Raw genomic sequence first — 21,235 nt, forward strand, 5'->3', positions numbered from 1 at the left:
TATTCTAGTCCTTTGAGCCATCTCTCTGGCACTGTGATGGAATTTTTTTTTTTTTTTTTGCTTTTTGGGTCACACCTGGCGATGCACAGGGGTTATTCCTGGCTCTACACTCAGGAATTACCCCTGGCGGTGCTCAGGGGACCATATGGGATGCTGGGAATCGAACCCGGGTCGGCCGCATGCAAGGCAAACACCCTACCCACTGTGCTATCTCTCCAGCCCTGTGATGGAATTTTTTTTATGTGGAGCTCAGGGGCTACTCCTGGTTTTACACTCAGAAGTCTCACCTGGTGATACTCAGGGGACCATATGGAGTGCTGTGGATCAAACCTGCATTGGGGGCTTGAAAGGTAAGTGTGTTAACCCCAAACTATTTCTCTAAACCACTAAACTGATAAATGTGTGATTTGTGTACATTAAAAATACCCTACTTTCCAAGTTCTAAATGCTAGAAGCTGGAATGATTACAGTGGGTAGGGTGCTTGCTTTGTACCTGACTGACCTGGGTTTGACCTCTGGCATTTCATATGGTCCCTGAACACAGAGCCAAGATTAAGCCCCTGAGGACTGCTGGGTATGAGCCCAAACCCCAAAAAAATATACATACATAAAATAAAAATGAATGAATTCTAAATGCTATTAAATGAAAATTTAATCCTTTATATGAACATTAAAAAAATTAAATAATGGGATTAGTGATTTCTTAGATATGATACCAAAAGTACAAGAAAACATTGGACATCATTAAAATTAAAAATGTAAAATAAAAAAATGAAAGTGCTTGTGTTCCAAATATACTTAAGACATTAAAATCCACAGAATGAAGGAACAGAGAGACAGTACAATGGGTAGAGTGCTTGCTTTGTAAACAACCGACTGGGTTTGATCTCTGGCACCCGATATGGTTCCTTGAGCTCCACCAGGACTAACTCCTGAGTGCAAAACCAGAACACCTGAGCACTGCTGATGTGGGCACACACCTCCAATTAAAAAAAAAAAAATCCACAGAATGAGAGAAAACATCAAACTAGATGGGATTCCTATAACTCAATAATCAGAACAACCAAATTAAAAAAGGAGTAACGGATCTAAACAGATATTTCTTTAAAGAAGATATACAAATGGGGGCTGGAGAGAATGTACAGTGGGAAGGTGCTTACATTGTATGTAGCCTACCTGGGTTTCATCTCCAGCAACACATATGGTCCCCTGAGCCCATTAAGAATGGTTCCTGAACAGAGCCAGAGTAAATTATAAGCACAGTGGGCTAAGTCCCCAAAACAAAGAAATATACAAATGGCCATAAAGTACACGAGAAGATGTTAAACATCATCACTTGTCATAAGGAAAATAAAATAAAAACATTTTTTCTTGCCTCCTTAGATAAATAGAATAGAATTTAAAAAAAAAAAAAACAGGTTGGGGGCTGGAGCAATAGCACAGCAGGTAGGGCCTTTGCCTTGCACGCAGCTGACCCGGGTTCAATCCCCAGAATCCCATATGGTTCCCTGAGCACCGCCAGGGTAATTCCTGCATGCAGAGACAGGAGGAGTAACCCGTTACTGTAATCGCCAAGTGTGACCCAAAAAGAGAGAAAAAAAAGACAGGTTGAACAGAATATGGAGGAAGTACTTTTCATAGATCAATGATGGAAATGTTAAATAGTATAGTCACTTTGGAAAACAATCTGAAGTTTGCCTAAAGCTTCAACAGTTACTACATGACCCCAGCAATTCCACACTTACTCAAGAGAACCGTAAACATGCCCACACAAAAACTTGTGTGTGAATCACTATTCACTGGAAGTAATAACTCAAAATGTCATAAAATTGGCTAATGGGTAAATAGTGGTTTATCATGCAATGGAACATTATAAAAGCCCAAACTGCTGATATCTAAACCTTTAAAACATGCTAAGTGAAGGAAGCCAGTCACAGAAGATCACATATTATATGATTTCATTTATAAAAGGTCAAGAATAGACCCTGAAAGAGAAAAAGACGTGGATTACTGATTGCTTACAGTTAGGAAAATGATGGGCTATAGGGCAGTGACACATAAGAATCTGGTTTCTACTGAGGTGATGAGTGTGTCCCTAAATCGACTATGGTAAAGGTTGTATGTACCTGTGATTATGCTAAAAACTGTATTCTTTAAGCAGGTGAACTGTATGATTGATGAATATAAAGTCAACTTGTAAAATGACAGGCTTATCAGCCTCATCCTGACTCACTTCTTCACATGTAGGAACTTTGTCTGCAGAAGCCTGAAGAGCCTCCCACAGTGCAGAATTGTGGCTCCATGCTAAACTCTCCAAAATTTGTTCTTCAATACTGTTCAGATGCTTGACCATGTCTCTGGAGAGTCCCTCCTCTGAGCGAATCACCACTTCAATAACCTGGAGATCAGAAAAGAGGGTAACGTGACTGTTAAGCAGTCATTTCCACACTAGGCTGCAATTATGACTAGGACTAGGTTTCAGTACCATTAATGATACAGAATCAAAGATATTTTTGAACTGTAATTCCATGACATTAATATTTAGTCTTAAAAATATTTTGTTTTGTTGGGGCCAAACGCTGTGGTGTTCAGGGCTTACTCACAGCTCTGTGCTCATTGATCACTCCTTGTGGGATTCAAGGAACCATATAGGGCACTGGAAATCAAACCAGGGTAGGCCGTGTGCAAGGCAAGTACCATAACTGCTCGACCATTGCTCCACCCTTAAAAATACTTTAAGAGGAGGCTGGAACAATAGCACAGCAGATAGGGCATTTGCCTTGCACGAGGCTGACCCGGGTTCAATTCCCAGCATCCAATATGGTCGCCTGAGCACCACTAGGAGTAATTCCTGAGTGTAGCGTCAGGAGTAATCCTGTGCATCACTGGGCATGACCCAAAAAGAAAACAAACAAACAAACAAACAAAAAAAAAACTTTTAGGAGGCTGGAGAGACAGAATCCTTAAGTGCAGAACCAGTAGTAAGCCCTGAACACAGACAGGGGAGGCCTGGAAACAAAACAAAAGCAGAGTAAACTGAACAGGAGCGATTCAGAATGCCATAGCAGAACTTTCCTTTTATCTCACCTTATAAAAGTAAAATGGTGGCAAATCGAGAACTTCAATAATCCAGGGGAAAGTACGAGGTGAGCTATAGGCGAAGAGCACAATTTCCAAACAACATGCCATTAAGGATCGGTGGAATATATCCTGCTCCAAAAGAACCTTGAAGAAGATAAAAACTGGAGTTCAATATTTTTCAGCAATTTTAGCCAATGATACTTTATAAACAAGACACAGAGGCTTCTGATCTTCAAGCCTATGTTCTTTCTTGAACATGCATCTCATCTGCTGCTTATCTCTTGTGTTGCTTTTCCACGTAAAAATTTATTGTCTGTTTATTAAATGCACTATGAAAATCAAAGTAGATAAGAAATAACACCACAGGGGGTTGGAGATAGTACCGTGGGTAGGGTGCTTGCCTTGTGAGGGGTTGACCTGGATTCAAAGAATAATACCACAAGGGGTTGGAGATAGTACCTCGGGTACGGTGCTTGCCTTGCCAGTGGTTGACTTGGGTTCAATCCCTGGCACCCCAGCTGGTTCTCCCAAGCCCTGTCAGAAGTGATCCCCGAGCACAGAGTCAGGAGTAAGCCCTGAGCACCACTGGGTGTAATCCCAAAACTAGACAAATTTGAAATTTTACTTCATTACCAGAAAGTTTCAGGAGCATGTGTTCTATCAGATTTTATGGTAATCATCAAAGAAAAACATATAGAATCCAAGAACAAGGGAAACCAACTCTGAAAAAAGTTTCTAGGGTAAAATAAAATACCAAAGGGGTATTTATTCGTTATGAAATACTCCTAGAAATCAATCTCTTCTTACTGTAACTGAAGGTCAGAAAACTTCATGTTGGGGTCAGAGCGATAGTACAGCGGATAGGGCATTTGCCTTGCACACGGCCCCCCTAGGTTCGATTCCCGGCATCCCAAATGATCCCCCACGCACCGCCAGGAGTAATGCCTGAGTGCAGAGCTGGGAGTAACCCCTGAGCACCGCTGGGTTTGACCCAGCAAGAAAAAATAAAAAAGCTTCATGTCTTCATGCCGAGAGGGAGAAGAGACGGTAAAATCCTATATTTGACAAATTGTGTTAGGAATTTTGTAGGTCTCTCCATAAGTGCTGTGGGCACAGGGGCCATTCCCAGAGACAGGCAGCCAGGCAGCGAGAGCCTGACAATTCTGTCACACAGAGCTGATTAGACATGGCAGTGCTGGGGCCATCCACCAGGGTTGCCTCCAATGGTGCTTCGGGTTGGGGAGGTTTGGTGGTACAGCAGGTATCCCTGGTGGGGCAAGGGACCAAACTCAGGGCTGCATATGCTCCAGCCTTCTGACCCATCTCCCCACGCACAATAGGTTAGACCATTTACAAAGATTCCTTTAGGGGTCATAAAGATGGCTCAATAGGCTGAATGCATACTTTACAGGCAGAAGACTGGCGCGTGATTCTTCAAGCACAACCCCCAGGCACAGGGCTGGGAGTAGCCCCTGAGCACTGCTGGGTGTATCCCATGAAACAACATCAACAAAAAATTATGGTTCGACTTCTTTACATACTTATTAGAGGGGCAGAGAGATAGTACAGAGGTTAAGACCCTGATATGCTCCCCAGCATCACATATGGATCCCCTAAATAATTCCAGGGGTGATTTTTGAGTATAAACCAGGAGTAAGCCCTGGCTCTTGGCTACTACTAGGTGGCTGAAACCAACACCACATGCAAGGCAAGTGTCTTAACCTCTGTACTAACTCTCCAGTCCCCTGAGAAAAAAAAAATCTTTTTTTTTTTTTGCTTTTAGGTCATAGCTGGTTGTGCTCTGGCTCTACTGGCAGAGCTTGGGGAAGTGGTGCCAGGGATTGAACCCAGGTCAGCTGCATGCAAGGTAAGTACCTTAACCCAAGGTACTATCTCTCTCGCTCCCCACCCACCAAGAGTTTTTTTTAAAGCCACTCACGTGAGGGCAGGAAAAATAATTCAAAGGGTGTGAGCATACGGTGGCATGCAGAGGCCACATGTTTGAGCCCCACTGCAGCAGGTCCTGTGGGGCACCACTAGGTGTAGTACTGGTAGTCCCAGCATGGAGCAGCCCAAAAAATCAACTCTGAGACCCATAAAGTCAGGAGAGGTCTCTCTACTGCTTACTAACATAAAATCAATCAAAAAAGCCAGCAATAATGCATACTACCCTAATCCCTAAGAGAAGTGGACAAATACCAGTTGGATTAATAGTCTGGGTATTTTATTATTAGCAAGCTAGACAAAAAATAAAATTAAAACAACAACAAAAAAACCCCAACTATGACAATGACAAAAACTGGGAAAGGATGCTGATAGTTTACTAAAGAAGGTTTTAATCTAACATTTTGCCTCAAGCTCTAGGTGTGTCAATGAAAACCAGTATCAATGACTATGGCTATATTTGCTAGTAGCAGTTGATTCCACAGTGTATTACAGTCTCTCCACACACTAGTCCCAGGCTCAGAGAGTGGATTTACTTACTGACATATCCATTCCATGAAGTCTTCGTGTTTCTTGGACCATCACTGTCTCTAATATCTTATAATACAAAATTTCTGCAAGTTTTAACCTATTTACAGCAAAGTCTAGAGGAAAAATGAAAGGAAATGTGTTAATGAGATGTAGCTATTTAGGACCGAAGAACAAATGGTACAAATGAAAATAGATGTAAACCATTTGGGGGCAGATTGATAGTACAGCAGACAGGACCCCCTACCTTGCCTGCAGCTGACCCAGGTTTGATTCCCCAGAATCCCAACTGATCCCCTGAGCACCACAAGTGCAGAACCAAGAATAACCCCTGAGCCAGGTGTCACCCAAAAAGCCAAAAAAAAAAAAAAAAAAAAAAAAAAGAGTAAACTGTTTATGTTAAGAATAGCATTCAGGGGGCTGGAGCAATAGCACAGCCGGTAGGGCTTTTGCCTTGCATGCGTCCAACCCAGGTTCGAATCCCAGCATCCCATATGGTCCCCCGAGCACCGCCAGGAGTAATTCCTGAGTGCATGAGCCAGGAGTAACCCCTGAGCATCCCCGGGTGTGACCCAAAAACAAAAACAAAAAAAAGAATAGCATTCAGGGGGCTGGAGTGACAGCACAGCGGGTAGGGTGTTTGCCTTGCATGAGGCCAATCCAGGTTTGATTCCCAGCATCCCATATGGTCCCCTGAGCACCTCCAGGATTAATTCCTGAGTGCAAAGCCAGGAGAAACTCCTGTGCATCGCCAAAAAAAAAAAAAAAGGAATAGCATTCAGGGTTGAGGGGAGAAAGACTGCTTGCCTTTCATGCTACTGACCCAAGTTCAATCCCCGGTACTGCATATGGTCTCCCTGAGCACTGCCCAGGAGTGATCCCTGAGAACAAGGCTAAGGAGTAAGCCCTGAAAACAGCTGGGTGTGGTCCCCAAACAACAACAGCAAAAATAATCAAACAATGAAAAAGAACAGCGGAATGCTACGGATATGGCTCAAGTGGTAGAGCACATAAATTACCAGCACTGCAAATCCAAAAAGAAAAAAACCAATCATGAATTTCTAATTTTTAGGGGAGGGGGCTTTTTGGGCTACACCTGGTGATGCTCAGGGTTTACTCCTGGCTCTGCACTCAGGAATTACTACTCCTCATAATGCTCCGGAGACCATCAGGGATGATGGAGACTGAACCCAGGTCGGCCATGTGCAAGGCAAATGTCCTACCTGCTATACTATCACTCTGGCCCTGACAAGCTATTTTTAATGCTGTGTCAATTTTAGTTTTATCTTCTTACCTATGTGAGATCCTGGCTGTTCATCTGTTGCTTGAGTATAATGTTGGCAGAAAGTCTCTCCTATTCCTTTCACTATTTTCATAATGTTTTCCATAGGATTACGCATGCAAGCCCTACAAAATATAAGATAAACCCAGACTATTGACATTTCTATTTGAAATTAATTACAAATAATTTCAAAACCTAGTTTGGAGGCTGAAAAGGTAGTACCGGGGTAAGGTGCTTGCCTTGCATGTGGCTGAGCCTGGTTTAGTTTCCAAGTTTTAGTTTTTGGTGCTATAATTGGCAGAGCATCGGGCTTATTCCCAGCTCTGTGCTCAGGGATCACTCCTGGTGCTCAGAGACCCTATGTGGGGTGAAGGATAGAACCATGGTCAGCCACCTGCAAGGCCAGAGCCTTAAAGTCTGCACAAGCTCTCCAGCACCCCCGGCATAGCATATGGTTCCCTGAGCATCACCTGGGGTGACAGGAAAAAATAACAAAATAAAAATAAATAAAATCAAATAAACAACCCAGAAAAACAATTAGAAAAAAAAAAGGGGAGGGTCAGGGTTTTGGTTTGTTTGGGTTTGGAAGACAAATTAGGTGCTTGGAGTTCCCACATTGTAAGCTTACACTCATGAGTTCAAATTACAGATATTCCCCATTCTCAGAGTGTGATCCTGGCAGCTGCATGATCCTCAGTGTCACAACTGGTTTCTGGCTACACCCCTGGCAAGCAGTGCAACTGAAAAGATGCAAGTGATGTGGGAAGAAAGTGTGAGCCCTGCAAGTGCAGTATGAATGCCTCCGTGGCTCCCAGTGACCACCACAACTGTGTGTCTCATCTAAGGCATGAGCCCTGGCCAGCCTGGGAACAGGAGAAGCAAATGGAATACAGACTTTGGTAGGCAACACGGCCAAGTAGCTAACTGTACAGTAAGAGGAATAAGACTCTAATAAACCTGAATTAGGGAAAACAGATATGGCAACTTAACTACAATGCAACAGAATGTAGGATCCTGGTGGTACAACTACAAAATGTACAAGCACCACTGCCCGCAACCTTTCATCTTCATTGTAATATCACAAAAATGAAGAGAAGGGGAAGGAGGAAGACAAAGAAAATCCAAAAACTTAATTTGGATCTTAAGTGACCTAAAGTTCAATTTTCAGCTATAAACTCTATTGCACATCTGAACAGTTATTTCAAACAAGTCTACAGTCTTTAGATATAATCATCTGGCAAGCTGTTTTGGAATGTCACTATCAGAAGAGTCAGTATCCTTGATGTTTTTATGTCCTTCTGTTTGTAGGACATTCTAGAAAGGGCAAAACCAGGGATCATGGAGATGGTTCAAAGCAGTTCACACTTGGTATACACAAGGTCAAGGGTTTGATCCCCAGCATTGAGGGTCTATTGAGGACAACAGGGTGCAACCCCAACCTCAGATGGGAGGTTCCCCCCGTCAAAAAAAAGTCAAAACTATAAAACAAAAAATCTATCAGTGATTGTCAGAAGCTGGTGGCATAGTGGCAGATGCCAAAGGGACACAAATGTGGGAGAGGACAGACTTGTGACAATGTGTGTGGAGGCTCTATAACTACATTGACTTGTCAAATTTCATGACTGCACAATAAGAGGATTATACTCTAATAAACCTGAGTTAAGAAAGTGACTGCACCTTTACCACCAAAGTGCCCAGGACCCTCCAGCTAAGTCTCTGTGTCACCTCTAGTCCAGTTCTTCTTTCCCCCACCGACCTCCACACACCCTCTGCATGGTAACCTCAGTTTCACATATAGAGCCAAGCATTTGTCCTCTTTAGATACTGTCCCTTTCCTTATTTTGCTTTTGTACCACAGATGAATGAGCTCTTGGAGTAGTAGTCTTACCTCTGACTTTACATAACACGATGCCCTCCAGTTCCAAGTTACAGCAAACTCCAAGATTTAATTTAAAAAAAAATTAAACCATATATATATATTTCTAATTTTAGGTACTGTTATTAACAATAATGTTAAGGTTCCAATGTTTACAACGTTCTAACACATCCTCCATCTGTGTCCACTTCTACCATTATTTCAGTGTACCCCTCTTCATCCTTCCATATACTTGCATAATATCTCATCATGTATATAGACCATAACTTGTTTACCCACTCATGTTTCATTGGTATTTGGGCCGCTTCCATATCCTGGCGATTACATTGTATGCTGCAATGAACAAAGGTATGCACACTTATTTATGAATGAATGTTTTACATTCTTTGGAAACATAAGAAGTAGGGTTGGAGGAACCTATAAAAACTCTCTTCTTAGTTTTTATTTTTACTTACGGAGTCATACCTGACTGTGCTCAGGGCTTACTTCTGGCTCCACACTCAGGGATCACTCCTGGCGTGCTCAGGATACCAAATGGGGGTGCCGGGAATTGAACCCAAGTAGGATGCACGAAACGCAAGCACCACACCCACTGTGTTATCTCTCCAGCCTCCAGTTATTTAAACAATTTTTAAAATTCATTTTTTCACAGTGTTTGCTCCCAGACTAGAACTAAGCAGCCAGAGCGATTGCTTAGTACACTCTCAAGGAAGCACAGCCCTGCCTTACACCAGTGCCAGCAGCCACCAGAACAGTGACACAGGCAACTGGAGGAAGAAGACATGGCATTTCTCTCCCAGCAGTGTAACACCATCACAGGAATAATTGTGTCTGGACAGCTGACTACTGCTGGAATATTCTTCAGTTTTAAAGAAGTCTGTATACTGTTTTCCACAGGTGATTTTCCTTTCCCACCTTTCCCATCACGTCCCTGCTGACACTGTGTCTGAGGAGATGTTTTCTGCACTGACTAAATTTTTAATTTAGTTTTTACTGCACAAAATTTACTTAGGACATGAGGGGAGAGAGAGGAAATACATATAAAAATAGAACATGAAACTTCTCCAGAGTGAGGAAAGCCTCAAGCAAAGAGACACAGATAAGCAAGCACGATATGTACTGAAGGACGAACATGTTCGTCCTTGAAAGAGCAAGGCTGGGGGGGAGTTAATTCTACCATCATTGCCAGGCAACATGTCTCTTTTACTTCGGCAACTTAATAAAATCCATTTTATGGTTATACCATCAACATGTACCAGGAACCATCTGCAACTATTTGATGGACATCTAGCAATCTACTCCAGCGTACGTAAGAACAACAGAAAAGGGGAAGGGGACCAGAGCAAAAGTATATCGGATAGGGTGTTTGCCTTGTATGGGGCCAAGATTCCCTGGCCCCATATGGTTTCCCTGGGTTCGATCCCTGGCACCTCATATGGTTTTCCCAAGCCTACCAGGAATGATTCCTGAGTACAGAATCAGGAGTAAGCCCTGAGCACCGCTGGGTCACCCCAAAAGAAGACAAAAACCAAAACTGAATGTATGTGTATAGTTTAACATCAAGTGCCAGCCATGCAAGCCTGAGACCACCCCACACGCCTGAGTGCAACCTCCAGGATCCTCGTATCACAACCAAGTGTGTGTGACCTCTGGTGACCAAATGTGTACAAGCACCACAACCAAGTGTGCAGGTACTGCAACCAAGAGCGTGACCTCCATTCACCACGTAACTGCAAACCACAAATGGGAAGGAAAAAGTAATTCCTGAGCACAGAAAGGGGTTGGTGATCTAGCTCAGTGGTAGAGGAATTTGCTTTGCATGGGTGAAGCTCTGGGTTTGATTCCTACTACCACAATAAAATAAAAATGATATTAGAAATAAATAAGTCAGTGTGGGTTTGAGTGTCGTAGCTTACTGGCAGAACATATGTCCACATGGGTGATTCAGGGATAAAACAGTTTTTTTTGATTCAGGGACAGAGTTTTATCCTGAATAATAAAAAAAAAAAAGACAGACATATTTAATCTTGAAAGTCTATAATACTCTAATAGTTACATAACTTTCCCCATGTTGCTTCCTTGTCCTGGTGATGGCCAGGGGGCGGAGGGTGTCACGTAAAGGCCTGGATGTGTGTGCATTAGTTGTAGTGGGTACAGGTGGTCCATTGTGGGGAGTCACACTCTGGGCCATGTCCTTGCATCACTCTTAGCTACGAGTTAGTGGCCTACCCAGCTGGGGGTCAGAGACGGCATGTTCTGTGGTGCCTGGACGCTTAAACTGTAGAGCTATGTGGGGCCCAGACAAGTGAACTCACAGGGCATCGAGGAGACATCCTTGGTTCCCAAATAATTTTCAGTAGACACTTCTATATAAGTTTAGGGTTAAACATACTTTGTGACTGACACTGTATAACTTGCCAGTTTTGTAACTACCTCAAAGCTTTTTATTATTATTATTTTTAATCTCAAATCTTGAATATACTAAAACCACAAATACACTTTGGTTAATGCACTAAAAAGAGGGGGCAGTATAAAGAAGTCTTTATACTGTGTAAAAAATGGTACTACTTACTCAAAAATATTTGTAAGTTGCTCACTTGGCCCGTTTTTCAGTCCAGCCACAATGCTCTGCAACCGGCTCACACTTTGGGTGGCCGAAGCAACAGGAGTAGCAGCGGCTTCTTTTTCTCGTAAATATCGCCGTCCTGTCAGTGGAGTAGAAGGTGCAAATGATGTTTTCTGTTGGAAGAAAAATTTGTCGTTGTTTTTAATTTTTGCACCACACCTGACACGTGGTGGTGCTCAGGGCTTACTCCGGGCTTTGTGTTCAGGAATGACTCCTGATGAGGTTCAGGGGACTACATGCAGTGCTAGGGATCAAACCTGGGTCAGCCATGTATAAGGCAATGCCTTAGCCATTGTACCATCTCTCTGGCCCAGGAGAGAAAATTTTATGTGATTAAAAAAAGTTACCTTCAGGGCTGGAGCAATGAAACAGCAGGTAAGGTGCTTGCCTTGCACATGGCAGACCCAAGTTTCATCCAGGGCACCCCATAGAGTCCCCTGAGCCCACCAGGAGTGATCCCTGAGTGCAGAGACAGAAGTAAGCCCTGAGCATTGCCAGGTACGGTTCAAAAACAAATGAAACAGTTACCTTTCCTTCTATGTCTAATTTAGTACACTCCCTATCTTTCCTATAGCAGATTACTTGCCATATCTTTCTCCTGGTTACCACTGACTTTTCAGCAATATTATATTAATAATAGCATATATTAGAATAATACTTTTCAAAGTTCTTTCTACCTATAACCTCATCTTAATCTTTATAACACTAAAATATAATGTGTAATACATTTTTACATAAGAAAACAGGCACAGCAAAACTAAGAAACAAACTGACAAAGCAGAATTTAAACCAAAATTTCATTTTTGACAAGTGAAATTTTTATAACACATCATAAGTCACATTATTTCACAAATAAATACAAGATTAAACTTTGGCTAGTGGGGCTGGAGCGATAGCACAGCGGGTACGGTGTTTGCCTTGCATGCGGCCAACCCAGATTCGATTCCCAGCATCCCATATGGTCACCTCAGCAGCGCCAGGGTAATTCCTGAGTGCAGAGCCAGGAGTAACCCCTGTGCATTGCCAGGTGTGACCCAAAAAGCTTAAAAAAAAAAAAGTTAAAAAAAAAAACCCATTGGCTAGTAATAACTGAATGTAAGATTAAATAGCTGCAGTTCAGGTAGAGCATATTTTGCCTCGGTGAGAAAACAAGTTTAGTTTTAGATTTTTTTTGGGTCAGACACAGTGGGACTGGGGTCACTCCGCTCCCAATGGTGCTCAGGGACTGTGTCGTGAGTCAAATTCAGGGATCAAAGACCACATGCAGAGACACACCCCAGGCCTTTCTCTGAGCTATCTTCCTGGCAATAATTTTTTTCTTGAGGGGATGGGCAGGGGGTGGGGGAAGGACTGAGCCACATCCAGATATACTCAGGGGCTATTCCTGGCTCTGTGCTATGAGTTACTCCTGGTGGTACCCAGGAGCCTACTTGTGGTGACAGGGATTCAAACTGGAGCCAGCAGGATGCAAGGCAAATGCCTTAACCCCTATACTATCTCAACAAAATTCTGTTAAATTTTAACAGAATAGAACAGTGAGTATATTGATGCAAAGAAAGAATAGCAAGAAAGCATAAGTTTCTACTGTAAAGCCCAGGAACATCAAAAGGAACATACTTTACTTTAAAGTCCAGGTGTTCCTGGAAAATACTTCCAAAATATAAAAAAACAGCAAGAAATGAGGAAAAAAATACTAATGCCATAGTTTAAAAAATTTACCTTCTCAGGTTTTCATGGGAAATATGAATTAGTAGAAGAAACTCAAGATTTAACTTGAAAGATGCTTCTGCTGTTAGTAGAATCATACATAGAGAGAAAAAGATCATTCAAGACTGGGGCCGGGCTAAGTTCTATTACTTTTTCAAAATGTTGCTGAAGATTACACTCCACATTAGCTTGTGCTGTCAGCTTCCCTATTGGCGTGTCACCGGTGAACTTTCGGGGAGTTCCAATTTCCTCTTCTGCATCTGCTCCCAAAAAGATCCTCTCATCAAAATCACCAACAGTTAAAACATATTCTTCATATTCCTTGTTCACTGCTTTACTGAAAAAAGAATAATTTAAATCTAATTTGTAGAATGAATCTGTAACAAAACAAATTTATCTTTTTTGGGTACTATAAAGTGAGGGGAGTTAAGTTCTGTGTCAAGCTTTTTAAGAGCTGTTAGAGACTGAACCTAAGACCTCAGGCATCCAAAACATGCTCTCTATCACTGAGCTACATCCCTGGCCCAGAGCTTTTGTTTTGATAGGAGTGTGACACCTGGCTGTGCTTAGGTCAATTTAGGACTAAGGGAACCATGTGAGGTGCTGGGGATTGAAATCAGGTCAGCTGAACGCAAGGCAAGTGCCCAGCCTGTTGTACTATCGCTACACCCCCTAATGCATTTCTCTTAAAGACAGACATAGCTTACACAGCCTGGAAAAACTTATGATTTTCTAGTTTTAGTTAATAGTGTCCATCTGAGACTTTTTTGGGGGGCTCCGGGGATTCAATCCAGGTCCTCATATGTGCACTGAGGCATATCTTAGCCAAGACATATCCTAGCTTTGAAATATAGGCACATCCAATATTTAATTAATGAAATAATATAAGATCAAATATAAGAGTCAATGATTTCATTTATGATTTTCTTACAGTAGAAGCTGTTCTCTTTTTTGGAGGGGTAGGAGTATTTGGGCCACACTTGGTAATCCTCAGGGTTACTCCTGGCTCTGCTCTCAGGAATTATTCCTAGAGGTGATTAGGGAACCATATGGGATACTGGAAATCAAACCGAGGCCTGCCACGTGCAAGGAAAGCATCCTACCAGCTTTACCATCACTTTAGCCCCTCTTTTTTTTTGTTTTTTTTTTCAGCAACTCCTGGCAATGCTCAGAGGTATGAACTGCCAGGGATTGAACCCAGGTCAGCCGCATGTACCTCACTATAATACAGCTGTAATATGGCTCCAGGCCCAAGAAGCTGTTTTCAATAACAATGGTAACTTAAAGATAGTAAGGCTATTGATAATACTCAATAGGAATTTGAATTTCGAGTTCTTTTGATATGATGTTTTACTTAGCAATAAATCATTACAGACAGCCTATACTGTATTAGAGAACACTAATGCTACTTACTTATTATCAGTAAAACTGGAAAGGTCCAGGAGGCATTCTCCTTTTAAAATCTGGGAAGAAAAAAGTCATTTGGACATCAAATAACTAAGCATACTTACGCACAAAACCGTAATATCCAAATTCTCACAGGTTGTTATAAATCAACAAAAAAAACCACTTATGTTGTTATCAATAAAGTCAATCTCTAGCATGCAAATAGACTTAAAAACCGTTTACATCAAGTTTTTGTTTTGATTTTGTTTTTAAAACAGGAGTCTTTGGGTCACACCTGGCAGTGCTTGGGCTGACTGTGGTCAGAGTCAATCCTGGTGGTGTTCAAATGGTGCCAGAGATTGAACCTATATGTGAAGCTTCCAGCTGGTAGTGTTTAGGGACTACTCATGGTTCAGTGGTTGGAAGTTGCTCCTGGCAGTGCATGGGGGTTCACACAGTGCTGGGGATCAAACCGGGCCTCCTGCACAAATAGCATGGACTCAGCTACTACAGCTTTACCGCTAGCCCTTAAAGTTTTGAAAATACTTTGAAGTTAAGTTTTACCTTGAAGGCCAAGAAAAGACTCAAAAAACATTTATATGCTTTTTTTTAAAAAGAACACAAAAGAAGGACTAAGCTAAGACTACAGGTTTTTATTTTGGTGCTGGGGATCAAACCCAAGCATGTATATAGGCAAGAGATACATGTGCTATAAGCCCTGAGCCACATCTCCAATTTTGAGGTAGCAATTTAAACAATTCCCCAAGTGATTCTGATGAAAGCTGTAAAGCAACGGTGTAGAGAAAAGGAACAGACATTTATTGAATGACTATATCCGAGAAAAAAACAATCAAAGGAAATATAGTAAGAGAGAGGGGCTGGAACGATAGTACAGCAAGTAGGCCATTTGCCTTGCATGTGGCTGACCTGGATTCGATCCCCAGCATCCCAAATGGTCCCCTGAGTACTGCCAGGAGTAATTCCTGAGTGAAGAGCCAGGAGTAACCCCTGAGCATTGCTGGGTTGACTCCAAAAGCCAAAAAAAAGAGACAGGTAACAGAAAAATCAGCTTTTCAATATTTTGGTTTGGACAAATGATCCTCTTGCCCATAGACTAAATAGTTTATCCTGCAGAGGATGCTTATTTTAATTTTGTTAATTTTTAAAATTTAACTCAGTTTCTGCAGAGCAAAACAAATGTAAATTTTGAGTTCCTTTAAGAGCTTACTTTTTTGAAGATATTCAATATACAAACAAGGATCTATGATGTTTATGTATGTACATGCCTGTGTATATATGTATACATATATGAATTTATTTCTACATATGAGGAAACATAAAATTAAATATAAAAGTTTGTGTAGGGGAGGGACCAGAGAGTCTAGGTGAGAAGGCACTTGCTTTGTACACAGTTACCCAGGTTCAATCCCAATACCGTAAGTGGTGCTTTGAGTTCCACCAGGAATAAACCTGAGTGCAGAGTCAGGAATAAGCCCTGAGCACTGCAGGGTGTAGCCCCCAAACCAGAAAACAAAAAGGAAAAACCAAAAAAAGTTAGTGTTGGACAAGAAAAGAACACAGTGAAGACTTTATCCCCCCCCCCGCCCTAATTCACAACCTTCCCCTCTCTTTAAGCCAACCAAAATACAGTTGGGGTGAGGGGGAGGGTGATGGCAAAGCAATAATACAGTGGGCAGGGTGCTTGCCTTGCATCCAGCTCATCCAGGTTTGATCTCTGACATTATATAATAGTTCCCCAATCCACACCAGGAGTAATATCAGAGCCAGACATGGCCCAAAAACCCAAACAAACAAACAAAACAGTTAAGGGGCTGGAAAAATAGTAGCATTAAGGAGTTATCCTTGTATCCTGCTGACCCTGATGTGCATCCCCTGATCCATACAGGGTCCCCTGAACACTGCCCAGCAGTGTGATTCCTGAGCAGAATCAGGAGTAAGCCCCAAGCATGGCCAGGTGTGATCCCAAACCCCACTCCCGCCGCCCCCCCGAAAAAAAAAAACAATTAAAATAAAACAAAACAAAATAGTTAAGTAATTACTTGGGGCTAGAAAGCTCAACAGGTTGGAGAAAATGTTTTCCACACATATGGTCCAGGTTTAATCCCGGTTCTTGCCTGATCCCCTGAGCACTATCAGGAATGACTTCTAGCACCATGCCAGAAGTAGCCCCTGAACACTAATGGTGTCACCCCCCAAAAAAGGAGAGGGCTGGAGATAGAGAGCACAGGAGTTAAGGTACAAGAATCTTGCATGTAGCTGACCCTAGTTTAATCTCCAGCACTGCATATATTCCTCCTGGGTACTGCTGGGTGTGGTTCAAACCCCACCACCTCCAAGTAAATTACTGAGAAAAAAAATTACAGAATATATGCAGGCAGCCTAAGAGGGACTATAAAACTACAGGAAAGTTTCTACTCTTTCTAACAGTTACATCTATTATAAGTTATTCTATTAGTAAGCAGCAGTAATCTAGCCTTTACTCCACCCTACTGCTTTTAATTCTTAGGCATATTCTGTTTTTCATAATTTTTTTTATTAGAACCTCCTACACTTGCTTCTGACAGTACATTTACACAATAGTACACACAATTGATGGCTTTTTTTTTTCCTCATACCCAGCTCAGAGCTTATGCAGGGCATTATGCAAGGCAAGTAAGTGCCTTACCCCCTGTACTACCTCTCAAGCTCCAATAACATTCGGCAACAGCTCAGTTTCACACATCACAGAAGACCATACAGCATCTATTCCCACAGAAGAATTTGACATCTGAGAATTCTGACCCACTCCAATAATGTTCAGAAATGGCTAAAAACATTATTCTTCCCAATGGCTGTCGCTGATTACCCCTAAGAACTCATTAATTACAAGTACAATACCTTCCTGTCAAAGAGTTTTGAAATATAGGGTTTAAAGTAGTGCTCCTTTATTCCTTTGGCTTCTACGAGTAGTCCATCATGCAATTCACACAGAATAGCAATGATGCAGGGTGGCTCCTCCGAAGCCCTGAATTCAGCAGTATGAAAATCAGACGGTAGACCTAATTTGATGGAGGATAAAGAGCAGTGGGGAGAAAGAGGAGAACATGTGTCAGTTTCAAAAACTGTCTAAAAAACAGCTAGTTTTCAAAACTAATAAGGTTTTACCTTTAAATGATGGATTTAGCAAGTCTCGTCTATTTGAACATATAATGGCATTAGCAAAAATCAGATCCAAGCAGCACAGAAGTAAATGATAAGAATTCACTAAATCATCTCCAATCATACGGAAATTACCTTTAAAAGGAAAAAAAAAAACACAAGACAAAAACTAGACATTACTTACATTAAATAGGAACAAGCTCCTCTGGTTAAAACAACATAAAACCACTGAAAGGGTCAACTTACCCTTAGTATAAACAAAGAGCGTCCAACAAAAATTGAAGAGATCCTTAACACTGCAAGGAATCCTCCTAAAAAAAAGGGGAAGAAAATGTACTTTTCATCTGACTAGCAACTTTTCTCAGTGGCAGTATCATAGTCAATGAGGTTTATCTGACGCATGATTACTGCTAATTAAAAACTTTTCATTTTGAGGGCTGGAGTAGTAATAGCACAGCGGGTAGGGCGTTTGCCTTGCACGCAGCCGACCGGGGCTCGATTCCCAGCATCCCATATGGTCCCCTGAGCACCGCCAGGGGTAATTCCTGAGCGCAGAGCCAGGAGTTATCCCTGTGTATCGCCAGGTGTGACCCAAAAAGAAAAATAAAATTATAAAAAATCTTTTCATTTTGACTAGTTGGCTATATATCACCTGACTTCTGTCATTTAAAAGAACAAGTATAAATAAGAAGCAAAAAAGTCAAATCACATTTAAAATTCCACTTACTGGGCTAGAGGAATAGTATAGGAGCTAAAGCACCTACCAGCCTGATTCGAACCCCCAGAACCCCAAGCACCACCCAGGGGTCACTCCTAAGCACAAAGTCAGGAATGTAACTCAAACCCTCCCCACCCTGGCACACACAAAAATTCTACTCACACGGGACAAGCATTAAATAAATTCATTAAATAAACTTAAATCTTCCAACTGCATTAAGTAATTAGAACAAAGAAGAGCCAGTGTAAGTATCAATGTAATTTTCAAGATATGGGTAATTAGCAGTGGACTTAAAAATAAAGGTAACTTTTTGGCAGATAAATACTTGTGGTAAAAAGTGAATTAAAGAAATCAATTTTTATTATTCTTTAAAAAACATTAGGCACCACAGTTTATAACACTTCAAATAACACCGTTTTGGGCATTCATGTTCCTACTTCAAACCTACCACCAGTACCAGAGTCCTTCTCCCAGTGCCACATGGTTCACCCTGAACTCCTTGGCAATGTTTTGAAATGCAACTTATTCTCTCAACTTTGTGGTTACTAGTGTCAATTACATAGGGATTAAAGATCTTACCTCTGTTTCCTGCTTCGTGGTAATTTTGGTGTCTCTTCATATGGATTTTGAAATATATCTAAAAAAATAGGCTCAAATTTCTTGAAAATAACAGTAGATACCTCAAAATTTCTTTCTAGCCTTTCTATACGTTCACGAAATTCTTGTGAAAGGTTTGACATGTCCATCCACTTCTTCATTTTATTGAAAAACTGTATTAAACTGAACAAAATAGGGGGAAAAAAAAGGAACTTTAAAACGATTCTGCATATTAATGGCTTGCTTTTGATTTTGGCCTACACTTGGCAGTGCTTAAAGCTTACTCTTGGTTATGTTCAGGGATCATTACTTCTGATAGCGTGCAGGGTATCATATACAGTGCTGAGGACAGAACTATGGTCAATTAGATTGCTCTAATCTCACAGTACTCTCTCTTCAGCCACAAGATCTTTCTATTTTATAAAGATCAAATGACAAACAAAATGAGGGGCTGTGGAGATAGTATAGGGTTCTACCTTTGAGACATTAACTTTTAAAATTAAATTCTGGACTCAAGTCCACTTGAGAAAGCACAAGGCTGAAACAGCATGCCTCTGACATGGCTGCCCCTGGCTCAATCCCTCGTACCGTCCCGAGATTCACCAGGTGCCGCCCTGGAAGCCTCAGAAGCAGCTGGATTCGGCCTGGGGAGCTGGGTAATCACTGGCACCAGAAGTCTTTCTCAGCATTGCACCCTCGGGTAGAGCATTAAACAACTGCTAGGCGGCTGAGAATCTTCAGGTGGGGCTCCCCACCCCCAGCACCACTTTGAAGGCCCACTTCATCCTCCCCCGTTTAAAAAAAAAAAAATCAAAGTACTTTACCTTAATTTAGCTGAACGTAGTATTCTAGTAAGTGAAACACAATTTCCTTCCATGATTCCCTTTCCAACTGTGGGAAGAATGCTTTTGCGACATGCGACATATAACGAGCAGGCCAACCAGTGGATAACTTCTCCCTGGTGGGCAAAGACAAACAGCAAAATGGGTATGCTATGTGAAATGTTTGGATTTTAGGAGCCGAAGTGATAGAACAGTGGGTAAGGTGTTTGCTTGGCACACAGTTAACCTGGGTTCAATCCCTGGCACTCATATATTATCCCAAGCAGCCCCAGGAGTGATCCTGAGCTCAGAGCCTACAAGTAAACCCTAAGGACAGTTAGATACGGCCCCAAAACAAAAAACAAAAAGAAGAAAACGTCTGAGTTCTAGAACCAGAGATTTTAGAATTATCAGAGATTTTAAAATTATTTTTGTGTCAGAAGGGAGGACTTGGCGGCCACACCTAGCAGGTGCCGAGTGTGATGTGGGTTCTGGGATAGAACCTGAGGTAGGCTGCATGCAAAGCAAGAGCCTGAAGCCCTTTACCATCTCTCTGGCCTGTAGTAATTTTCATTCTGTATATAACTGCCCAGAGAAGGTGTCTGGCCAAGGTTAGCAAACTTAGATGCAGTAATGTGACATACTAAATTATTATTCATGTAAATGCCATCTAGACATCCAAATCAAATACTGAAAAAGTTCTCTTAAAATTTCTCTGCATTAACTTTCAAAGTTTTTTTTTTTTTTTGGAGGGGGGTGCTTTTTGAGTCACACCCGGTGATGCACAGGGGTTACTGCTGGCTTTGCACTCAGGAATTACTCCTGGCGGTGCTTGGGGGACCATATGGGATGCTGGAAATCGAATCCGGGTCCACATGCAAGGCAAACGCCCTACCCGCTGTACTACTGCTCTAGCTCCTTAACTTTCAAAGTTTTAAAATGCTAGTTATAGCCTTACTGATGCTAAAATTCCTTTCTAGAATTTTAATTTTATGGGTGGGGGTGGTGGGTTTGTGGTGGGGGCACCGTGGTGGCTCTAGGATTAAAAATGACAGTGCTAGGTCACCATATGATGGCAGGGATAGAGACGAAGATTCCTGAATGCAAAACATACTCTCGCCCTTTGAGTCATCACTCTAGCACTTACTTTTTCTTTTTTTAACCAGTGTGCAGAAAAAGGAAAGGACAGAGTAGAAAGATAGTAAGGAAGTCATGCATGATAAATGAATATCTGGATTAATGGAGTTACTCTAAGGCCTGAGTGCATACAAAGCATGTGTGAGAATTGGGTTCAATACCAGGCACTGCACGATCTTCCAAGCAAAGCTAAGGGTAGCCTCAAGCCCTGCCAGGTGTGGCCCAGATCCAAAAACCAAAAAAACAAAAAAAACCCCACAATCTTACACAATATTCAAATGTCATTTTTATGAGGTAAATTTGGGAAGTTTGGTAGTACAGTGGGTAAGGCATTTGCCTTGCATAAAATCAACCAGGTTTAATCCCTGGCATT

The 21,235-nt window shown here is 41.8% G+C and overlaps 1 protein-coding gene and 1 non-coding gene across 2 annotated transcripts in view; both read right to left on the reverse strand.

Annotated features, from left to right (window-relative positions):
* RBL1 (RB transcriptional corepressor like 1) overlaps positions 1-21,235 on the reverse strand; it is a 42,963-nt gene that overhangs the window by 17,789 nt on the left and 3,939 nt on the right. The window contains exons 2-13 of the mRNA XM_004612502.2: positions 19,729-19,862; positions 18,887-19,087; positions 17,836-17,900; positions 17,596-17,724; positions 17,329-17,489; positions 14,458-14,507; positions 13,195-13,381; positions 11,284-11,450; positions 6,848-6,960; positions 5,566-5,669; positions 3,088-3,225; positions 2,234-2,398 (exon numbers count right to left, since the gene is read on the reverse strand). Of these exons, the coding sequence (XP_004612559.2) occupies positions 2,234-2,398; positions 3,088-3,225; positions 5,566-5,669; positions 6,848-6,960; positions 11,284-11,450; positions 13,195-13,381; positions 14,458-14,507; positions 17,329-17,489; positions 17,596-17,724; positions 17,836-17,900; positions 18,887-19,087; positions 19,729-19,862 (1,614 nt within the window). The remainder of the gene's footprint in view (positions 1-2,233; positions 2,399-3,087; positions 3,226-5,565; positions 5,670-6,847; positions 6,961-11,283; positions 11,451-13,194; positions 13,382-14,457; positions 14,508-17,328; positions 17,490-17,595; positions 17,725-17,835; positions 17,901-18,886; positions 19,088-19,728; positions 19,863-21,235) is intronic.
* Positions 9,362-9,565, reverse strand: LOC129405323 (small nucleolar RNA SNORA74). The gene has a single exon (XR_008630491.1). It is a non-coding gene; the product is annotated as a small nucleolar RNA SNORA74 (small nucleolar RNA).

The sequence above is a fragment of the Sorex araneus genome, chromosome 5, assembly GCF_027595985.1.
Source record: "Sorex araneus isolate mSorAra2 chromosome 5, mSorAra2.pri, whole genome shotgun sequence".
Classification (NCBI taxonomy): domain Eukaryota; kingdom Metazoa; phylum Chordata; class Mammalia; order Eulipotyphla; family Soricidae; genus Sorex; species Sorex araneus.